Genomic DNA, 21,754 nt, shown 5'->3' with positions numbered 1-21,754 from the left:
TATCCAAAGCCATGTAAATAAAATTTCCTTCTGTAGAAACTACTTTCTAGCCAAAATCTTCTTTCAACTTTCAAATCCTCAATTCTTTTAGGCCCTTTTTGGAATTTGAGAACCCATTTTGAGTCCAAAACTGATCATTTGAGTAGTTTGATGCTTAATTAGATAATTTTAGGTTGCTTGAAGAGGATTTTGAATGATCAGATCTGAATAAGTATGGCCAGAAGCCAGAAGTCCTCCAATTTGGGACCTAAATTTGTAAACAAATTATAGTTTTTGAAGGTTTGGGATTTGCGGTGAAAATCCTTAGGTTCTTTGAGCAGGACGGGTCCAGTGCCTAAACACCTTCTGTCCTTGCAATAGGTTCATGTGTCTATTCTAAGATACTAGACCATGTCTACAAAGTCATATTTTTTTGGGTCTTAAGCCTCAACTTAGGTGGTGACTCTAGTCAAATTTCTGAGAAGTTAGGCCTGCCCAACTCTATCTGATGCTAATATTCTATGACCGAGAAATCATCTTAACCCTGCCCAACTCTCATCTGATGTCCTATTGGCTAGGTTGAGAGACCTTGGTTTCTTCAAAATTGTAGATGAGAGAGACAAGAGAAGAAGCGGAACAGCTGTCGTTTTCTGATTTCTCGCCCTTCTTTCTGTCAGAAAGAGAGTAGTAGATAATCACATGTTTCTAGGTTTTAGAAATCTCAGGATGAAGGAGAGATTTTTAAAACCTGAATTTCTTACTTAAAATCCAAGAAACGTTGTCAGGACAGCATACGGCAGCTTGATCATCAACCCTGTTTTACACTGTTTTCAAACTAAAATCTGGATTCTAAAATCCGCATATCCAAACGGCCCCTTAGTGCCCCTTATTTTTCCAACACACAAGCAGCGACCCACTTGCGAGGAGAGGCCCCATCCAAACAAAATAAAAACAGTTTGGGGCCGTTTGGATACGCGGATTTTAGAATCCAGGTTTTTAGTTTGAAAATAGTGTAAAAGAGGGCCATGATGAAGCTGCTGGTATGCTGGCAGCGTTTCTTGGATTTGAAGTAAGAAAACCAGGTTTTAGAAATTTCTCCCGCATCCTGAGATTTCCAAAACCTGGAAACATTAGACCATCGCCAGCTCTCTGCTGTAAGAAGGGCTAGAAATTAGAAAACGACGGCTGCTCTCTTTTCCAACTACAATTTTGAGGAAATCAAGGATTCTAAAATACGAGTATCCAAACGGCCCCTTAGTGTAAACTGATTTTAGGATAATAACCTTCAAAAATCCCTTACATTGTTTTTTCTGCCCATCTTTCTGAAAACCCATTTCCCCCATATCTCTTTCAATCTTGGTTTCTTCCAAAAACATGAAGCGAGGGAACAGTTGACAGAATTACAGAACAGACGTGCAACAGAAAACCACATCTTCCCTATGTTCAAGAGCAGAAAACAGTGAAATAAATATGGAGGCAAATCTCATTAAAAAAAGAAAGATATGGAGGCAAACTCACAAGCAAGGAAAAATGCAAAGAAATAAAAAGAACTATAACAAGCAAAGAAATAAAAAGAAATATAACAAGACTGCATGATACAGTCTTCGTTTCCCATTAAGCAATTCAAATCATTTCATTAACAATGTCAAGCACTCAAAACAATATTACCATTAAGCAATTCAAATCATTTCATTAACAATGTCAAGCACTCAAAACAATATTCCCATTAAGCAATTCAAATCATTTCAATAACAATGTCAAGCGCTCAAAAAAACATTTTCACCAAAGCCACAAATAAGTCCCCACTTACATTTTGCAACAAATCATCAAGCCTTCTGGACACTTAGCCCTGCCTTCTGGACTTCACATAAAAACTGTTGCTGACATTGGCCCCGAAGTGCCAAAGGCCTATTTGTTGTCTCCACCACCTGCATTGACACTTATTCCTTGCCTTGATGTTAGATCCTCAGCTGCCACCTTCACGACATCCCTCCGCATTCCAATATCGGCAGCATACCTGCTGGCACAGTACACGCCGATGGCTGTTGCGGTCATCCCATACACATTGGTGGTGACAAGGCGCAGAGGTGTTGAGAGCACCGCCGCAAGAGGCCCACCTACGATCGACACAGCCTGACCACTCCTACCAATTGTTCTTTCATAAACGACAAGCAGACCCGTCTTACAATAGATAGCAAAGTCCTCACAATTGTTCTTGAAGACATTATAGCACCCAAATCCATTGTTGAGCAAGTGGGTGGCTCGATGGACTACGATTTCATCCGGGTCTGAAACAGCAAGGGTACATGTTCCCCCTCGTGCTTTGGCGAGAAAGAGAGCGGGGCTGACAGAGTACTCAAAACGGTAAAGGACCCCACCGGAAAGGAAGCAGTCCAGGCAAGAAGAGACAACTCCATGACCGTCTTCTTTTAGGGTGCAGGTAGTGCATGGGACTTGAGGCTGTCTAGTTGAAGAACTTACAAGAAGGATGTCGAGGACGGTTCCCGTTCCGAATTCTTGGCCTTGTCTAGTAAAATGGATGACCTTATTCTCACCAATGTAGATACCTGTGTTACGGCCAACAGAGGTTACCGAGCATATCTTTATTACTGACTCATATAACTTAAGTATCTGGGAAGACAGAAAGGTAACATGAATTACTTGTCAACCCACCATTCACCAAAGCCTAAGCTAGTAACACCCATGAACTAAAAGAACTGGGCTGCTGTCTACAAGGTTGCATATTGAAGAATTTGTAACAATGCTGCTAATTATTGACAAGAAAAATAAATGGCAGAAGGATAAGATGGGTGTTGTCTGGAAGTTTGTTTGTTGGATAGAGACCTAACCCGATACAAAACCAGCAACTCAGCTGAAAGAGTCTGGTGGAGCAATTGATCTAAGGCAGTCGTGGATGGGCATGTTAGCTTATGGTTCAATGTTGAACTAGAAAACAATGCCGACTGGGTTTAACATCAAATCTAAAGTTTCAGTGAGAATTATGCCCTCGTAATAGGACACATTTTACCACAAGGCTACAACAAAGAATAAATCCCCAGAAAGAGGATAAGAGGAGCACAAGGTACGCAGTTGATGAGCTGATGAAATAATTTGTACATCACTAAACATCATACTAGAAAAATATAAATTCCCACTCTGCAATAGGACACATTTTACCACAAGGCTAAAGTTACAGTGAGAATTATGCTACTTCTTCGGTAACTCAACTCTATTGATCTATCTACTAAAATACAATAAAATGATTCAATTACAAAACCCTAGACGAACCTAGTTTTTGGCAACGATAATCACCCATCATCAAAAGAATACGAAAAAACCTTCCATGACTCACCCCCAAAAAAACCAAAAACGAACACAAGAGATAACATTCCAATTCCAAGCAAAACTAATTGAAACCATATACGAAAAACAAAAGAAGGAAACAAAGATGGAATATCAAAGATTCAAAAAATCAAGAGAAGAAGAGGAAAAGAAAAATAAGAAACCGTGATGGGCGTAGACATAAGCCTTCCTCCACGAGTAGATGTGATCGCCTGCTTTAAGGCTCTCTCTGCTGATCCTGTTCATGGAAAACCATCCATTTAAAAAAAAAAAAAAGGGGACAAATTAAAAAAAAGAGAATAAAATAGCCCATATCTGAATTGCATATGTAATAAGTAGGGAAGAAAATAAAATGCAATTACAATTAAACCTGTTTGAGAGTAGCCCCATCTCTCTCTTCTTTCTCTGAAACTGAGAATTGTGGAAAGAAGGGTTCGGATGGGGATTGAAGAGGCGTTATTTGAGAAAATTATATTGGGGAAGGCCGTGCAAATACAGTGGGGCCCACATTATTTGGGTGATCCAAACCATTCATTTGCTAGGCCCTGACAATTGCCTTAAAAAAAAATCATCTCCATACGATCATTCGAACTCTCCAATTCGTGGAGGTTTAAAATGGACGGCACAGCATAGAAACTGAGAATGATCAAAGGAGAAGATTTTTTTGGGCACACGCATCAAATGAATGGCTTAGATCACCCACATAATGTAGGCCCCACTGTATTTTGGGGCTGCAGCCTTCCACCATATAATTTCAAGAGATTTTACATGCTGTGAGAGTGTGAAGTCGTGGCCCATTTTATAGCAGGATCCAAACCGCTCATTTGTTGGCCTTAGGCCGTACCTTGTAAATCATTTCTGTATAATGACCTTAACCAAGAGACTGCATAGTATAGAAACATCTATAGATCGGAGGGCTAGGATCATCTCCATATATTGATCATAACATCTCCTTTCAGTTTTTCTCCTTCCTCTTCTGTCCCATTCTGTGTCTAATTATGTTTCTAAGGTGATTCGAAGTAGATCAAAAAGCGAGTGAGTGTCTATTGGAGCCTTTTTGGGCTGTTTTATCTTAGAGCGTTGATTCGCAAATCCAGGTTGCACCGTAGGAGAAGGATACGATTCTTAGGGAGAGTCACTACTTGGTACGACTCAGCCGTTCTTCCTTCATCAAGAATCTGATTTTACAAAGGGATTTTCGTCAAATTGATCAGTACAAATTGACCTTTACAATTTTATCTTGGTTCTGATTTTTTTTTTAACTATACATAAAATTAGGTTCGAGTAACACAAAAATTCTGGTTCGACTAACCATATTTGGGCTCGAGCTGCACCAATTTGGGTTCGAGTAAGCCAAAGACCAGTCCTGTCATCAAATTAATTTCCAACAATAAGTTCAAAAATCAACCTTTTAATGGTACACATAGCACTATCTTCACCACATAGAGAGTAATCCGACGGAGACCAAGAGTAACACCGAGGAGGGGACCGAACAAATGGCTTCCCACCAAAAAATCATTAGCGGCGTGAGCATGTCTTATGTTTAGGAAAACCAACAAAAAAGTAATATTTTACTGCACACAAGGCGCGTTCTCATTGTCGGTCTGTCCATCGGTGGTGCTCTCTCCATATCATTTTCCTTCCCTCTATATTGATTCAAAAAAACTACTGTCCTTTCGTAGGTATTTTAAAATGACCCATTTAAAAGATTATGAAAAAAAGGGAGAAAACCCAATACAATATTGGGTGCTATTGCACTACATTTACAGAGGAAGATTACAAGTGGTTCTCCATGAAACACATGAAAACATGTGAATAACTACCTAAACTACTTACATAACTAAATAACCACCTACTCTATCACTAGAATAATCTAACGGTCAGATCTTTCTAGATCTGATCGAATACATTCTAACACCATTTCGAGAGGGGGGTGATCCGTAGAATAAAAGGGGGTGAATATATCATCAGTTCCCAATTGAAATTCCCAAAAAGTAGGTCCCACAGTGCCACCACATTCAAAGGGGCACCCATAATCCAATCAATTAGTGCTAGCCTTACCATGATCGGATGATCTTAACCACTCGATCCAAAAACATGTCTTTTTCATAATTATTTCAAAAAGCGTTAGCACCCAATTTATGAGTTTTTCTAAACTGCCCATGAATTTCTTTCACCACTTCAATCTTGCCACCAGAAAAGACCAAAGAAACACCTCAACCATCGAAAGCGGCACTCCTTTTCTCAAAATAATATATGGAAAACACCTTGAAAACGGGATTCCGTTTGGACAATAAAAACGGGACTGTCCTTATCATAATCACCCACGTTACTGTTTCATCTTCTAAGTCCCGTTAGTGTTATGGATGGGAACAATTCAATACAAGCTTAGACACTTCAGTTTTGAAATAGTGTGAGATAACCAAAAAAAATAAGGAATGATAAACCGAAGGGTGCCCCTATCAACAACGTTCATTTATAAGGTCATAGAAAATTATGAAAATGGTGTAGACAAATGTAAAATTAAAGAAACAATAAATGCACTTTATTGAGAAGGACCAGTAGGACCGGGAGCGCCCTAGTAGATGGCATTTTGCATGGGCTCGGCCTTCAGTTTATCATTCCACCTGAAAGATTTATATCAGAAGCATTCCACTGGCATCAATTGTGGACTATTTTTAATGGAGGAATGCTAAATTGAAGGGTACCCTGGCAAAAACTAGCCATAAGGACTCCCTTGCACTGATACATGTAAAAGTAGAGAAATAATTAATACACTTAGATGGCATTTTGAAGAGCTTGAGTTGGGGACCTTGCCAAGTTTGGTCCTACTCTTTTTAAAGTCTTTTTATCCCATTGGAAAGCATTAACCAGCTCTCCATGGACACAAGTGCAGAAATATCAACAGGTAGTCGGTCAGCTTACTAGCACTCAATGATCCTTCGGAAAGAAGATACAAAGAGTAGGTGGTAAGGCATAGACAGTAAGAATTGATTCATAATTCGATAGGTCCCCTAAAAGTCTCTATTGCGTGGCCCAAAAGAAGTTGAATGTTTATCCCTTTGTGAACTACATCATTGCAGGAACAGTGCAAGCCCTCTTAAACTAAACCAAACTAGAGAGGGAGTGACAAATATGTTCACCTCCTTGTTTTGGCACTTACACCCTGTATTTGGAATTTTCTTCTCATTAACAGTACAAATTCTAGACAGAATGGGAAAGGTACAGAGAAATTCGAAGATACAACATTCACTCAAATGTGATGACTATTTGCAAATTGTTAAATCTGGAACTCTTTTTGCAAATAAAGCAAAGTAAAAGACTTCTTTTGCAAAAATCCCTACATATTTTTTTGACAAAAACACAATCCAAGACCAGCCCCTTGACAATCATATACTAGTTCCCAGTCTTGAAACTCTTTCTAGGGTTGTTCTCCACGGGGATACAAATAAAGGCCGGCCCAGTGCAGCATGAGCTCCAACCATTGCGGGGTCAGGGGGAGGGCTAGATGTACGCAGCCTTACCCCTGCTTTGCAAGGAGGCTGTTTCTGTGACTTGAACCCGTGACCACCAGGTCACAATGGAGCAACCTTACCGTCGCGCCAAGGCTCACCCTCTTCCACGGGGATACAAATCCGTGGACAAATGTTCCTGATATTGGTTATCCTGTTTGAACAAGTTATCTTGAAATTGTAGTCTCTCGTCACCATTTTAGTAATATTTTATCCAAGAAAAAGGTCAATATGAACAAATGATAGCAGAGTTATACATGGACAAAATTCGCATTTCAGTACAGAGAAGACGCCCAAAACATGCAAGCTACTGGGGAAAATGGCAACAGATGAGACCTGGAATGTTTATGATGCATTAATATATCCCACCTTCATTTTTATGCCCACTCCTTTTTACATTTGTTGAACTAGTCAACCAAGTTTCCCAACTACACAAGCTAAGAGCTTTTCCCCTAAGAAAAACAATTCTTCTATTCATACCTTCTATCCCCCAGAAATCAAACAAAAAGTACACCATCTCAAAACAAGTTCTCTATCATCCTGTAGAAAATGGCTAAATTTTTGCAGGATGATTGCCACATTCAAATATCTGCCTATGAAATGGCACAGCCCATTAAGTTTAGAGTTGCTACAGAACTAAACAGAACCCTAACTGAAGGTCAGTTGTCACCCATGAAAAAGGAAATGTCATTTCAAGAGTTCGAAGCATCTGAAACTGGAATGCTAGTCATCGCAGGCACAAACTAAGCCCACTCGCAGCATTTCCAGAATAAGAGGAAAAAAAACCTAGCATGGGCCCACTACAAATTATCAGCTAACCCTGTCACAGGTATAGAGGATTGGTGGAAAATATTATGGCCCATGTTGCCAGTGTTGATACCTTTTGGTGGTCTGCTCCTCTTGATGGCTTGCTCTAACAGGTGCACGAGTGGCATAAATATATCCATCCTTGTCACATCCCTGTTCGCCTGTAAACAAATGAACAATAGCAATAAATCGCTAGCATAAATGATGGAATATAAGTAGAAAGAGTGGAATCTGCATCTAGAAGATTCGTCAAAGGCATTCAGGAGAAAAAAGATGAAGCAAAGAACATCTAGATGATTCATCGTTAGTCAGATGAAAATGACAAAATATTTTGATCACTTGAAATCAGTGTTTAAAAACGCAGATTTGACGCTGACCGTGACCAAGAAAAACCCTTGTTGACTCGGCGCAGACGCAGCTAAGAACGCGGTTGACACGGTTGAGAAGGTCATAACTCGGGAGAGTCAAAGGTGACTCTGTAGGGCAAAACGCGGAAAGCGGATGTGGTGCAATGCGGAACGCGGCCGATGTAAAAAGGAGTCGACTCGGGTGAGTTCCTTGCCGAGTCAAGGAGTTTTTAAGCACTGCTTGAAATAAAGCTTACTGTTATTGGTTGTTAGTTTGTTACTAAAGAATATATGGGATAGAGAATGAGAAACGGTATAATCCTTTACAAAGACTATAAGATGAAATCAATGAAGAATTACAGGGACTCCGGCTGTGTTCACATTCATAACCTCATAAATCAGAGATAATTATATTAGAAGAGATTTCCAGTCATATGAAGATAATAAATTGATTTAGGACAATCCATGATTTGTGAGTTCCCTAATAACTGGAAGCAAAATCCTTAGTTTGAGTGGGGACCACACTCTTCTGGTGGCAGTAATCAAGAGTGAAGAGTCATGTGTTTTGATTATCTTTATAATGTGATTGATAATGCTCCTGTAAACTTTCTTTGGAAATTCAAGGGAAATCAGTAACTATAAGGGGCCGTTTGGATACTTGAATTTTAGAATCCGGGATTTCTTCAAAATTGTAGATGAAAGCCAAGAGAGGAAGCAGACCAACCGTCGTTTTCTGATTTCTCGCCCTTCTTTCCGTCAGCAAGAGAGTAGCAGATAATCCCATGTTTCCAGGTTTTAGAAATCTCAGGATGCAGAAGAGATTAAAATCTGGATTTCTTACTTAAAATCCAAGAAACACTGTCATGTACAGCAGCTTGATCATGAACCCTCTTTCACACTGTTTTCAAACTAAAACCTGGATTCTAAAATCCGTGTATACAAACGGCCCCTAAGATATACAACTTAGAACCTGCAGCACAAACGAGTCATGATGGGCAATAACAATGACTAAAGTGAGCAGAGTAAGCGTCTATTAGGTGTTACCTCCACTGCAAAGCGTGCCCAGACAGTATCATTGCGAGCTTCCATCACCCCCTTTAAGATGGTCAATCCCAATCCTCTAATTATGTCAGCTATCTCCAGAAAGAAACCCCGTTCTTCACAGAGCATCTGGAGAAAAGCTAAGAAATTAGAAATTGCTTCCGGAGCTTCTGAAATGAACTGAGATGTAAAAATAACATTTACCTCTACAAGCATTTGTCTAGGTGGATTCAGATCCTCAACTATGATCGGGCAGACCATGGATTGGGAACCGACTTCAAATGCCCATGTTGCGCCACCCTCAAAGTTGTCCTTCAAGAGCGAACTACCCTCCTTACTCATAATCTGTATATGCAAACATGATATAAATCCCATATTATTGACTTATTCAGTAGCTATAATGAAATAATGAAGTACCCTAGCATAGCACATGGAAGAGTCTTGCACCACTGAATAAGCTTTGGGTGGACCAAATTCTAGAAGCATAGCACAGAAGTAAAAGAACTTAACCAGCATATATATATATATATATATATATATATATATATATATATATATATATATATATATATATATATATATATGAAAGTGATTGTGGAGGGTCGAGCAGATAAGCTTATCTGCTCGGTCGGGCAAAAAGCAGTGGGGGCCCACATTGTTTTTGTGATGCGAACCATTCATTTGATGGGCCCTGACATAGATATGGTGTGCCCCAAAAATCAGCTCAATAGGATCAGCCCCACCCTTTGATTTGGGTTTGTTAAAATGAATGGGTATAAATTTCCACAAATCTGTCCAGTTTTAAACCTCCTTGAAGGGTTAGGATGATCCTATGGAGCTGATTTTTTGGGCATAGCCTATCTATGTCAGGTCCTATCAAATGAATGCTTTGGATCACCCAAACAATGTGGGCCCCCACTGCATATATAGCATACCTTTGACTCCCCAGATTGTTTTAGCTTGTCCGCATGCTTTGTCACACTTTGCAAAAAAAGCATGTGTTTAATGGTGCGCTCCAATAATGCATCAATGCTACACTGTTTCATCAAAAGAAAAGGTAATAGGATAAAATTAGTATTGACCAAAAATCAACTAAACCACGACTAATTAGTCATTAGTCCTGGATGAAACTAAAACATGACGTAGTGAATAAAAGAATCTGAATCACCTTTGCCCCATTTGGTACAATTTCACGTAATTCCTTGACACGGTCTTGGATCATCTGGCGATCTTTGGGCCTAGGTCTCGAGCTCTCCCCAGGTTTGGGCCTTTTCCGTGTTACTTTTCCTGTTTCATCAGATCTTTTGGGGTTTCCAGTTGAAACACTATCACACTTCATGTTGTGACCATCTTCACTCCATAAGCTGATTTGAGATTTATAAGTGCTATTAGCTTGAGAGCACTCTCCAGATTTATCCAAAGCACATGCAGTTTTAAAAGATCCCAACCCAACCATCTCTGGTTTTACAAGATCTGGTGAACGACCAAACTCTCCTCGAATTTGCTCTGATACAGCCACCCAATCATACGCGGAAGAGACTGTACAAATTGAAGAGCTACTCATCTTTGCTAATGTAGCCTTACAAGATACATTATCATCCGGTCTCTGCTTGACACTGGAATTAATCTTTGAAACCACGGCATCCAATAGATGGTCAGGCCCAGTTTCAGAGAAAATCCCACTCTCAGAGATACAATTGTTCGTACCATCAAAAAAGGGATCAGAAACCAGATGGGTTATGCATGTAGAAATGTCTGTACTCATATTCTCGGCATTAGAATCTGCGCTATGTACAAGCACATCATCCAAACTTCCATTATGTTGTTTGGTTTTGAAATCTACGCCCAGTGCATCAAATAAGTCACCCTCAAGTGCATCTGAATGTTTTTCACTTAGCCTGTGCAGATACTTGTGATCGTCAGAACCTTCCACATTCTTCTCTCCACAAAGTGCTATAAGAGAATCATTTTCTTCTGAAATTACCTTTCGGAATCTCTGACTATCCTCATCAGGCTTTGGACCTCTTCTCATCAAGAAATCCTGTAGATAACCGGGCGTGGTCCCAAGCCAAGAACTATGCTCATCTGAATCAAGGGCTGGTGGGTTGTCAACGGCTTGGAATAGACCTCTCTGTATCTTCTCCTGCTTGTTAGTACGCACAGTTTGAGTATGGTTCCCGACAGAGGTAGTACGGCTCGGCTGGGACCCTTCTGAAGGCACATGACGACTGCCATTGAAATAATTTGAATGATTTGACACCGATAGCGTTCCAAAATCAGATGAGTTATCAAACTGGACCCCCAAACTCTCTAAGGGCGGATAAGACGCCTTACTATCAACCGACCCACATGCAACACTTGGATTTGAACTTGGTGTCTTAATATCATTTCCAATATTGGGCAACTCATTTCTTGCAAGCAAAGAAACAATAACAGAATCTTTAAGAGAACTAGGGATCCTGCATTCACGGGAACTTAGCAGTGATATTTTTGTGTTATTTGAAGTGGGTAAATTGTTAATAACAGGCTCCCGCAGTCCAACAGAAGATAAGAACTGTTGTTGCATAAACTTTAGGTCAGTCAAAGGTACACCCGATCTGACAACTGAAGGTTGTTGACTGTTTCCAGAGCTTGAAATATATGGCGCCATTTGCCACTTTAACTGTGCATCTGGATTGGAGAAAATTACCTGAGCTCCCATGGCTTCGCTTTGAAATTTGAGAGGAAGGCTTGGCGTTACTACCGGAACAGCCTTTGGCAGGAACAAGTCACAATGAGATTTAGCCATGGCTGAAGCATTAGATTGAGAGTTGCTGTGAATCTGTGAAAGTAAAGAACCAGAGGGCTGGGTAACAAGTGTTGAAGGCGGAGGCCTGAGGATTTGCGGGTCAAAAATATTCCCACTAAAGGATGTCGATCTTGCCACATCAGCAAGGAAATCTTTAGCTTGATCGGCACTGACAGGTTGTCCAAGCGGGAGTGGTAGTTTCGTCTTTTGCCCTAATGCTTTTTCAATATCATCAGATAAAAGAGTGCCTGGCACACTTCCTAGTTGCAAAAATAAAGTCTTCACATGATTTACAAACCCCAAGTTCTCATTAATCTGCAGCAGCAGGAACAGATTGCTGGTAAGTGCCAGCACGCCATCATATTTTCTTGGAGCCAACCAACATAGTCTATATTTGAACAATTTTCAGGGTTGTTTCCCGAAAGTTAGACATGCAATCCTTGTCCAAGTAATTTGCAGAAATAAAATGAGCTCACCGAAGATATACCAAAATGTTTGGAATGGCCATGATCTTTTTTCCTTCGAAACAATAAATAGGAATTCAGTATGCACATGTAACCATTACAATATGGAAACTTACAAAATTTCTTGTTCTCAATCTCCTAATGTTTGAAGTTTTATTATAGCTTTGAAACATTTATCACTGAAGAGCGAAGATTCTGACCGATGGTATACCGTGTCAAGGGGATTCATTCTACAATAATTTCAAACATTTTATAATGTTAGGATACCAATATCATTTAGCATGACCCTTTAGTATCAACACCAACTGTGTCCATCAGGAATCCCATTTAATATGTATTACATTATTAGGATTGCCTATTTATTTTGGGGAAATCATGGCATGTTGGTGATTGGCTAATCCGATATGTATTAGCAAGAAGTATCAGGAGCAAGACCAATATGTATTGCCAATAAATAGGATATTAACTATTTTGCTCCAAACTGAACTACTTGAACATTTATAATGGAAGCAGGACACTAGCCTATGGTAACATTAACCAACCATGGTTACCATCACAAAGCAATGCATGCAAATGGATTTCTATTTTTACTGCCAACACATACCAGACACGCTTGGATCCATTGAAAACTGGAGTATTCAAGTATCCTTGTGCTAAGAAAAGAATACTTTTATTGGATCCTTCAAAACAAGGAATGGGATAATCGAATTTTAAGGATCCTGTACTCGAAACTTGCTACATCATATAGCTTTTATCTGTATCTGGGTAACATGCACATCAGACATTTTTCCAGCCTTTCCCTACAAACAAATTTAACACTAACTTTGAACGAACAAGCAGACCACTACCGTAAGTTACTACGTTTCAGCCTGAGTTATTGTCACAAGAGAATTCATGCATATAGATTTCAACATGGTATTCACTCGTTAAAAGCTCATAGGTAGTCAGCCATGTGAGAGCAAGAATGTAAGTTTGTAGATTGGTATTCCAACCAATCCCACTATTGTCTATTACTTACACAATTTGTCTTAAAACTAATTACTGCTGCCCAATCATGCAAGTAGACATGCAATTATCTCAAAACAGAAATAAGAGAAAGGATTTTTTTCTAAATGGTGAGAAATAAGAGAAAGGAATGTCGTCATTTTTCACATCAACAAACTGAATGGTATGAATTACCATCTGGGTGGAACCAAGTTGAACCACACCATGTGGAAGCACCGGGATAATGGCAATTGTCTGAAAAAAAAACAAGCATGTTATCAGTAATATTGGGGAAAACAAAAATAAGGTGTGAACTGAAAAGAACAGAAAATAAATAAATAAATAAAAAGGACCTGTATGCCAGCCAAAAATTGGTGGTGCACCTCGGCCTGAGCCTGAAAACAAGGAAAAACAAAGCCCCATGGAATTTGTTGCCAAAATGAAGTTGGTGTCAACGTACCTCTTAGCAGTTGCTAATTAGACGAAGTAAAGCATGAGTTTGATGAAATCAACATATGTAACCACGCACAATGAAAGCCAGGAAAAATGCCAGTTTTGATATTTCATTCATGTAAACTCCTTTTTTCGGGAATGATGGAAACTTATGAAAACATGGCTAGTAATGCTCACTTGAACTATCAAGGGAGGATGCCATTTTTGTAATTTCAGATATATTTCGAACATTTTGGTCTTTAATTGAAAAGTAAAAAAAAAAAAAAAAAAAAAACTCTAATGTATACCTCTGACATGGATCCACAATCCACGTGGGTGGTTCCACAAAGAGTCCATAGATGATTTTCCATTAAAGCAGCACGGCCAACAATCCTGAGATACAAAAATATGAACTGAGAATTTAATTGAAAGCAGCACGGCCAGCAAGTCCATAGATGGATGTAAGTCTAATGCATACCCTTCTCCTACTACACGAACTTGCTGCATCATCATCTTGTTAACGAGAATGCCAATTCCATCCTCTGCTTGGCAGCTAACCTGGCCAAATCGATCTATAGGACGGTTCCAAATGCTTAGGAGACCAGAACCTGTTGCAGGTTCATAATGGCCTTCTTCCAAAATCAAAAGCCTGCCAAATTAAAAACGACCCCTCAAACTCGATACGACGAAAAATTTACATAAAAATCTAAAAAAATAAAGAAGGATACCTTCTCATGGCAACTGACAACATAAACGCAAGATGTTGTGTAGCAATCAATCAAATACAGATTTCGACCAAAAAAATAAAAACAAGTACGGTATAAAAATTCTACCGTGGTTTGATCTGAGAATGCCGAATGACAGTCCTCCAACAATTAAAATTATACATCCAATCTAAAACCATTTCTTGAATTATACATATAATCTAAAATTATAAGTTTTTTTTAATGGCTAAGAGCAAAATATTATTAAGAAAAAAGAGGAGGCCCATGACCGAGATGGTCAGGCTACAACAAAAGAACTACAGTACAAATATAAGAGAGAATAACATCATGTCAGTAAAAAAAAAAAAATTCCAATGCAGCCCTCTCGACCCTAACATGGGCCAACCTATCTGCCTCTCCATTGGCTGATGCTGAAAACTTACACCAAAACTGACTACTCGCCCCGGAATCTCATCTGTTAACTCATCAAATCTCCAGCAATGGAGTGACTTCCATCTAAACACATGACCACGTTAAGGGAGTCTCCCTCAACAATCAAACTGCTAGGAGTACTGTCGCTAACTATTCTGATACCATGTAGGGCCGATCTTAATTCAGCTTTATTGGAATCTGTGAAACAACCTATTACTCCAAAAGCTTAAGCAGTTGGGGAAGGCGTTATTTAATCTTTTATACTATAACAGAACATGTAACCCCAATTGCCCAGAGAAAGCCTGGTCAACCCCCGTCATCCCTTAGGACTCCTCCAATTCCAGTTGGCCCCAGATTGCCCAAGCTCGAGCCATCAAAATTGAATTTTAGGAGGAGTCCAATGAGGAGACACAGCCTCCTTCCTCTTGCTGCTAACATAAATCTCCCGCAAGCATCTCTGTAAATCAGAACTACAACTAGAAGTAAATAATGAGTAAATCTAACAGGTGAGAATCTTTACCCAAGAAATGGATAGGTAAATGTATCATTATAAGTTGGAAAAAGATGAGATTGATATGCCGGAGAAACAAATCGGCCAACCAAAGAAAAAAAAAAGGGAAAAAAAAATGCTTATTTACAGGAACAAACAAAATATGGTCATCACTGTGCAGCAACCGAGATATGAAAAAAAAAAAAAAAAGAAGAAGAAGAAGAAGAAGGAGCAAATATTAATTCCTTTAAGACTCGAAAATTGCAATTTGCGGAAAATTGTATCCAGACAAAGGAAATCACAAGCATAAAACAGAGAAAGATAAATCAGCTGAAATAGTTCACTAAATAAAATTAGAAAAATTAAATAGAAAAAAGACAGTTGATCTGTGGCGTGATCTACCTTAACCAACTAAAACTACTTTCCTTTTTAGATTCTCGGACAGAAAGAATATCTACCATTCCAAAAAGATTAAAAAAAAAAACAAAAGCTAGGGCTTGCAAGAAGATACAGAGATACAGTAGAATCGAATCAAACACAAAACACAGAAAAACAAAAGAATTAAGATACGAGAAGAAATTAAAGTAGAGAAGGATTAAAATTACAAAAGCTAGGGCTTGCAAGAAGTAGAGACATACAGTAGAATCGAATCAAACACAAACATATAAAAAAAACGAAAGAATCAACATAAGATAAGAAAGTCAAAGAGTAGAGACACCAGATACTAAACCCTAGCTTCTTCAAGATCCTTACCAAGCCAAAAAAAAAAAAAGAAGTAATAAAAAGGAAAAAAACAAAAAAAAATAGGGAAAATGAAAAGAAACGAAATGCAGATGAACTTACGAGGGATTCCGGTAGCCGATCTTCCAGAAAACGGCATAAGACCATCCGATCTCACGGCAGAGAGATTTCAGCACTTCTTTCAGTAGAAACCCCATCGTGACAACGAAAATCTCAACAGTATTATAACTCAGAAACACAAAGAAGAAAGAAGAAGTAAGAAAGAGAGATCAGTGCCGGAAAAAGATCATTTCCGGCCACCGGATTCCGGCCTAACTACCACGGCAAGATGCCCTCCCCGCTTGTTTAGTCCTCAAACCCCCACTCCTCTTCCTTGCCGATTCCAAATTCTCGGCAATCATTTTCCGGCAACCCATTTAAAATGAAAGAAGAGAAAAACACAGAGAGAGAAAAACAGAGGAATGAAGGATAGTAGAGGTGGATGATTTTCTACACTATCCCACAAACTCTGATCTCGTAGTACGCCATGATTTTGTCCATGAAGGGCAAAACTGGAAATTAGTAGATGAAATTAATAGAACAAGATGAAAGATGGAGGGAGGAGGGGGTATTGATTTCTCTTTCGAGGTGTTCGTTTTGTCTTACTTAAAAAGACTCGCTACTCGCTAGTTTCTTCTCTCTATTTTTTTTTCTATAATCTCTCTCTCTGCACAGAGAAAATATATACTGTTTATTTGGTCGACTTCACTTCTGAGGATTCTCTGCACAGAGAGAGAGGGAGAGAGAGTGTGTTCAATCGGGGGTTGAAAATTTGGAGCTGGTTTTGGAAACAATTACATAAATACCACTGACGTTTGTCGTTTTCGGTTTGGCTTTTTTGTGTTTTGCTTTCCGGTGTGAGTCAGGATGTTAGACCCCGACTTTAGCTTGATGAGGTTAGTGGGGTTGTCTGTGGTACTGTGCCACTCACATTTCCTGCTTTTACCCTTCTTTACTGCTAAAATTTACTGAGATTACCATAAGACTGATATCGGCACTTACGTATTTTTTTCATAATGGCACCAGTCACAAAATAGGTTAGTGCGGATATCATATATTATATTCTTTTTCCTTGTTCTTCTCTCTGTTCTTTTGTTACTGTTTTTGTGCAGAGATTATTTTTATGGTGGGAAGGACTGTTTCTGTTGCTGACATGTCAGGTACTGTCCTTTGCTTTTTATTATTAAATAGTCCTTTGAACTATCAAAGCTTGTAGTTTCCAAGTTCCAACCATTCCCACCATAAACAAAGGTTAAGCTGAGTGGAACTGATAATCTGGTGGGGCCCACAGTTTAAAAATCTCCGTGATAGGTTAATCCTAGCCATCCAATTGGTGGACATTTGTATTGGTAAGTGAGGTAGAATAGAGTAATCATAGTTCGCTGTTTTCATTGCCAGACATATGCCACGTGTATGGTGGATATTAGGAGTTTAGGAGACTGCTAACTTTATTTAAACTAATGAAGCGGCCCAAATAACTCTTTTTCATTTATTTTCTTCTTCAGCTGTTTTTTTTTTTTTTTTTTTCCAGTGCTTGGTATGCTTTCCGTCTTTTTTTATATATTTTGTGTGGGAGTTATGGAATGCCGTGTGATTATAATAACAAGTTGCATTCAGTACCAAAATCCGAAAGGCAAGAAAAAAAATATAGAGAGATCAGGTGGATTCATGAGGTAGAGCTGCGTGCCCTGGGGTTGTTCTGTGTCTTGCCCACCATCTGCCCAAGTTAAAGATTTATGGGGGTTGGCCTCATTTTTCAGGATTGACATTCATTTACCTCGCCCACTCTATTTGATAAGTCAAGCCATTCATTTGTTGGGCCCAATGGAAATATGTAAATAGGTCGTTGCCCAAAAATCATCTTCATAGTAAGATCCTAACCATCTCATCTATACAGGTTTTTATAATGTATAATCCTACGGCAGAACGAAGAGTTAGGATATGTAGAGTTTTCTATAATGTATCATCGTTCTACCGATAAAAACTCATCATTCTACAGATCGGAGAGTTAGTACTGTAAAATATTGAAGATTTTCACTAATCTTTGCTTATCTTACAGTCAAGCCTAATGAGTGTTTATATAGAACACTCAAGAGAATAAATATAGAAATTACTATCACAAGATTTATGGAAAGAGATTTGACAAGATATGAGAAGATAATCTCAATACCTAATCTAGCCTGCATAATCTTCTTAAATTAATCCAAATCAAATATTGGAAGATGTGATTTTATTATACCTAATCAAACCATAGTTGCTTAATCTAACCTATTGGTAAGATCTCACATATTCTAACAAGTACCAGGTAGATGACTTTGAGGCATGACCTATTTACATTAGGACCCAACAAATGAATGGAGTGGGCCCATTGATTTTTTTTCAAATACACCCATGTACATTCGGACACCACATAAAAACTCATATAATACGTAAGTTCAATTGTGGATAACAATAGGGGGTAGTTGGCTTCGAATAGACAGGAGGCAATCGCTGCACGTGCCTCTTGTGTGTGAAAACACCACAACACAAGAGTCCAAAGGTTGTGAATATAAAAAACGAAGGGGATCAGACTCGGTTCAGACTTGGTGAACTGATTTAGACGAATAGAAGGGACATAAGTCGCACTAGTACCTAACTTAGGTCGGGTGTTACCCGACCCACATTGACCCGGCCCGAAAATAGCTTGGGTTGGGTTCATGTTTCTCGGGTTTTGGGTCCAACAGGGTCTACGATCCAAAAATCTGCATGAATCTCGGGTCGAGCCGGGTTTGAAGGGGCCAACCCGACCTGACCTGAGCTACTTAAGTTATCATATGTATTTTTTTTCTTCTGAAACTTTATTACTTTAAAAGTAAAAACTTAAAAGTAAAACTCACGCACGCACGCAATCACAGATACTCTTTCCATCTTCTGTTTGTTTCCCCCCTTTAGCTCTAGGGTTTCAAGTTTCAACTAAATAGTTAATGCACTAAATAGTTTGTTGTTTATCTCATTTGGTAAAGCATCAATTTATTTTCTTTGGACTAGTTATTAGTTAATGCACTAAAGAGTTTGCCATGCTTGAGTTTTTCTACTTCTATGAGTTGAGTTGCCTTGCTAAATAAGAGTTTTCCTTCAAAAATTGCATCAACGTAAAAAAACCTGACCCAAGATTTATCATGGGTAGGGCCGGATTTGGGAATCGTGGGTTTTCCGGAAAAAAACCCGACCCGAGATATTTCTCGAGTAGGGTTGGGTTCTTCAAAACCCAACCCGCCCGACCCGAGTTGCAGCCCTACTCGTACCCTCATAGGTCTCAACTAACACCCAATTAAAAACCAACGAGGAAAAATTAGAAGATGTTTGTTTTGGATTTTGAGAATTGATTGTTATTTGAAAACTGATTGTTGGACTTAAAATCATTCCAATCCCATCCACGCTTACATTGGATCATTTCATTTCATTTCTCATGATAAGTAGTTCGGATAAAAAAGGTTAGACAATTCCACATTAGAAATCATAACTATGAGGGTATTGACGGAGTAACATAATTTTCAGGCACATTAACCTGTGACTTCGAAGTCATTTGATCTATGATTAGACATGCCTTGGAGATTAGTTTTAAATTGAAACTACCAAGTTGCTAAGCCTTTAAAAACACTACCAAGACAATGAGTTTTGACTGTATAAAGACAAAAATACCATTTAAAAAAAAAAAATACATAAAAATCCCATTACTCTCTCTCTAAAAAAAAAAAAAAAAAAAAACCAACTACGCAAGATGCAGGGATGGAGATGAAGATGAGGAGAGGCTTGGATTAATTACAATAACTGACTAGAATGAGCTACAGTGGCAGAGGGTTTTCTCCTCCGATGACGGGGCTTTCTTTTATTATGTTTTTCGGATTGAGAAAAAAATAAAATATGGCTCATAGATATCCTAATAACCTATATACTAACTACAAAAAATGACCTAGATATTCTAGGGCGTGTTCAGAAAACAACTTCAAAACTATATCTACCTATTTTGAGGTGTGGGAAAGACGAAAGCAAAAAATAAAAATCCCCTAGTCCGCTTCTAGTATTTCTCATTTTTGCACGGCTAATTGAGATTCTCCTGAGCGACTCGGAGTCGCTTCCCAGATTCTCATGAATATGCTTCTACCTGATTTCCGTAGGCGAGAATGAGAAGCCTTACCAAACACGCCCCTAGTTTCTACCACTTTCCTCAAACCAAACTGGACCTAAATACAAATGGCATTTTAATGAAAATCACTACTATATAAAAGGCCATTTTCCATCTAGGAGTCCCACATTATAGTGGTGGCCCATCGAATCAACAATCACCATCACGGCAAAAATATAATATTAGGCCCAACCGTGATAAAAGACATCAAGGAATGCAACTAGTACTGACATTTTCTCTTGAGCCATTAAACCCTTAACCTCAAGGGAAATCTGCTTAATCAACATGGCCGGTGCCTTTTCTGCCGACCAAGCCATTGATGCCACGATTCTCAGGCGGTTTCTGGGATATATTACAGTAGGTTTTGTCTTGTAGCTATGAAAAGTCTAACAAGGAACCCTTTTCTTTTGATTGAGAATTCTTAGAGTCCTTTTTCTAGGTCAGGCATTTCTCTTTTTCCTTTTTATCTATTGTCCACTTTTGCTTTCTTTTCTTTTTCCTTTTCTGAAACTAAGGTATACCTTTAGCAATGAATAAGTCTATATCGTTGAAGATAGAAAGGGGAAAAATGAATATTCACTTACATTTGATTAGCATAGTGAGAGTAACATCTTAATGTTATGGGTTGCATGACACCTCTTTCCCCACATAGATTGTGTATGGTTACTTTGACATCACTTCTTAGACTATTGATAGTGACAAAATGGGTTTCTTGTGTCTTCTTTCTCCTTAGAGGAATGTCACAGAGCAGCACACAACACATTGAGATGTAGGTAGTTTCTAATGTCCCTTTATTTTTTGAGATGACGTGGAAAAAGGAAAACACTAGTGGAATTACTATATCTATATCTATCGTCTGTTCTAGATATACCATTATTCCCACTTCAAGTGGTATCAGAGTCGGGGCTTGGTAACCCTGGTATGCCTCTGAGAACAAAAAATCCCTTGGGGAAGATCTCGTAGTTCCCACGTTCCTGCCGCATGAAGCGGTGAGATTGTCCACGGTGCTTCCACGTGGAGGGGGAGATTTGTTGGGGGTTCCACATTAAAGCAATGATCTCACATCGGATGGGTAAATGGATGTGGATAGGCTAATAAGGGTTTGGGCACCCTCCATTTAATGGCTAGCTTTTAAGGGTGAGTTCTACCCGAGTTTCCAACACCGGTTTCATTAATTGGTACTGATAAAGGCACTACCATGTTTTAATAATTGCACTAACTCACATTTCCAAAAAGCCCTCAGCAGTCAATTAAAAAAGAAAGTACAAGCTAGGTTTGTGCAATTATCAAAGCATGGTAGGGCCAGTATCAGTAGCCTACATTAATAGGTACATACACAGTATCACCCTCAAGCCATGCAAACTCTATAATTTACAAGTTTACGAAAATGATATGTCCACCACAAGTTGCACCACGCCTGCGTTTTGTTTGTCTTCTGCTGAAAATAAAGTCATTTTCAGGATAAAGAAAAGAGGGTGGAATTTGTT

General features: G+C 38.9%; 1 protein-coding gene and 1 pseudogene across 2 annotated transcripts; both read right to left on the bottom strand.

Moving 5' to 3' along the window:
* Positions 1-1,627: 1,627 nt before the first annotated feature.
* LOC143880971 (protein LEAD-SENSITIVE 1-like) lies at positions 1,628-3,821 on the bottom strand (annotated as a pseudogene). The gene is made up of 3 exons (XR_013251823.1): positions 3,692-3,821; positions 3,486-3,559; positions 1,628-2,546 (listed from the first exon to the last, which is right to left on the bottom strand). The product of XR_013251823.1 is annotated as a protein LEAD-SENSITIVE 1-like (transcript).
* A 3,344-nt stretch (positions 3,822-7,165) lies between these two features.
* Positions 7,166-16,888, bottom strand: LHW (transcription factor-like protein). The gene is made up of 10 exons (XM_077385241.1): positions 16,166-16,888; positions 14,175-14,345; positions 14,005-14,089; positions 13,618-13,659; positions 13,460-13,519; positions 10,197-12,131; positions 9,964-10,065; positions 9,233-9,373; positions 9,032-9,157; positions 7,166-7,801 (listed from the first exon to the last, which is right to left on the bottom strand). Exons 1-10 carry the CDS (start codon positions 16,258-16,260, stop codon positions 7,634-7,636), a joined length of 2,925 nt encoding a protein of 974 aa, XP_077241356.1. The 5' UTR covers positions 16,261-16,888; the 3' UTR covers positions 7,166-7,633.
* Between the last annotated feature and the right edge of the window lie 4,866 nt (positions 16,889-21,754).

This window comes from Tasmannia lanceolata, unplaced genomic scaffold (assembly GCF_043159265.1).
Source record: "Tasmannia lanceolata isolate RefF3 unplaced genomic scaffold, GAP_Taslan_0.1 ptg000007l, whole genome shotgun sequence".
Lineage (NCBI taxonomy): Eukaryota > Viridiplantae > Streptophyta > Magnoliopsida > Canellales > Winteraceae > Tasmannia > Tasmannia lanceolata.
The sequence above is the reverse complement of the archived record's forward strand: the minus strand, read 5'-3'. Positions and strand labels throughout refer to the sequence as shown.

Coding starts and splice junctions, on each gene's coding strand:
- LHW (XM_077385241.1), bottom strand. CDS start 16,260: ATGGGGTTTCTACTGAAAGAAGTGCTGAAATCTCTCTGCCGTGAGATC. Junction 13,660..14,004: donor ATTGTGGATCCATGTCAGAG/GTATACATTAGA, acceptor CCTTGTTTTCAG/GCTCAGGCCGAGGTGCACCA. Junction 10,066..10,196: donor TTGTACCAAATGGGGCAAAG/GTGATTCAGATT, acceptor TTGATGAAACAG/TGTAGCATTGATGCATTATT.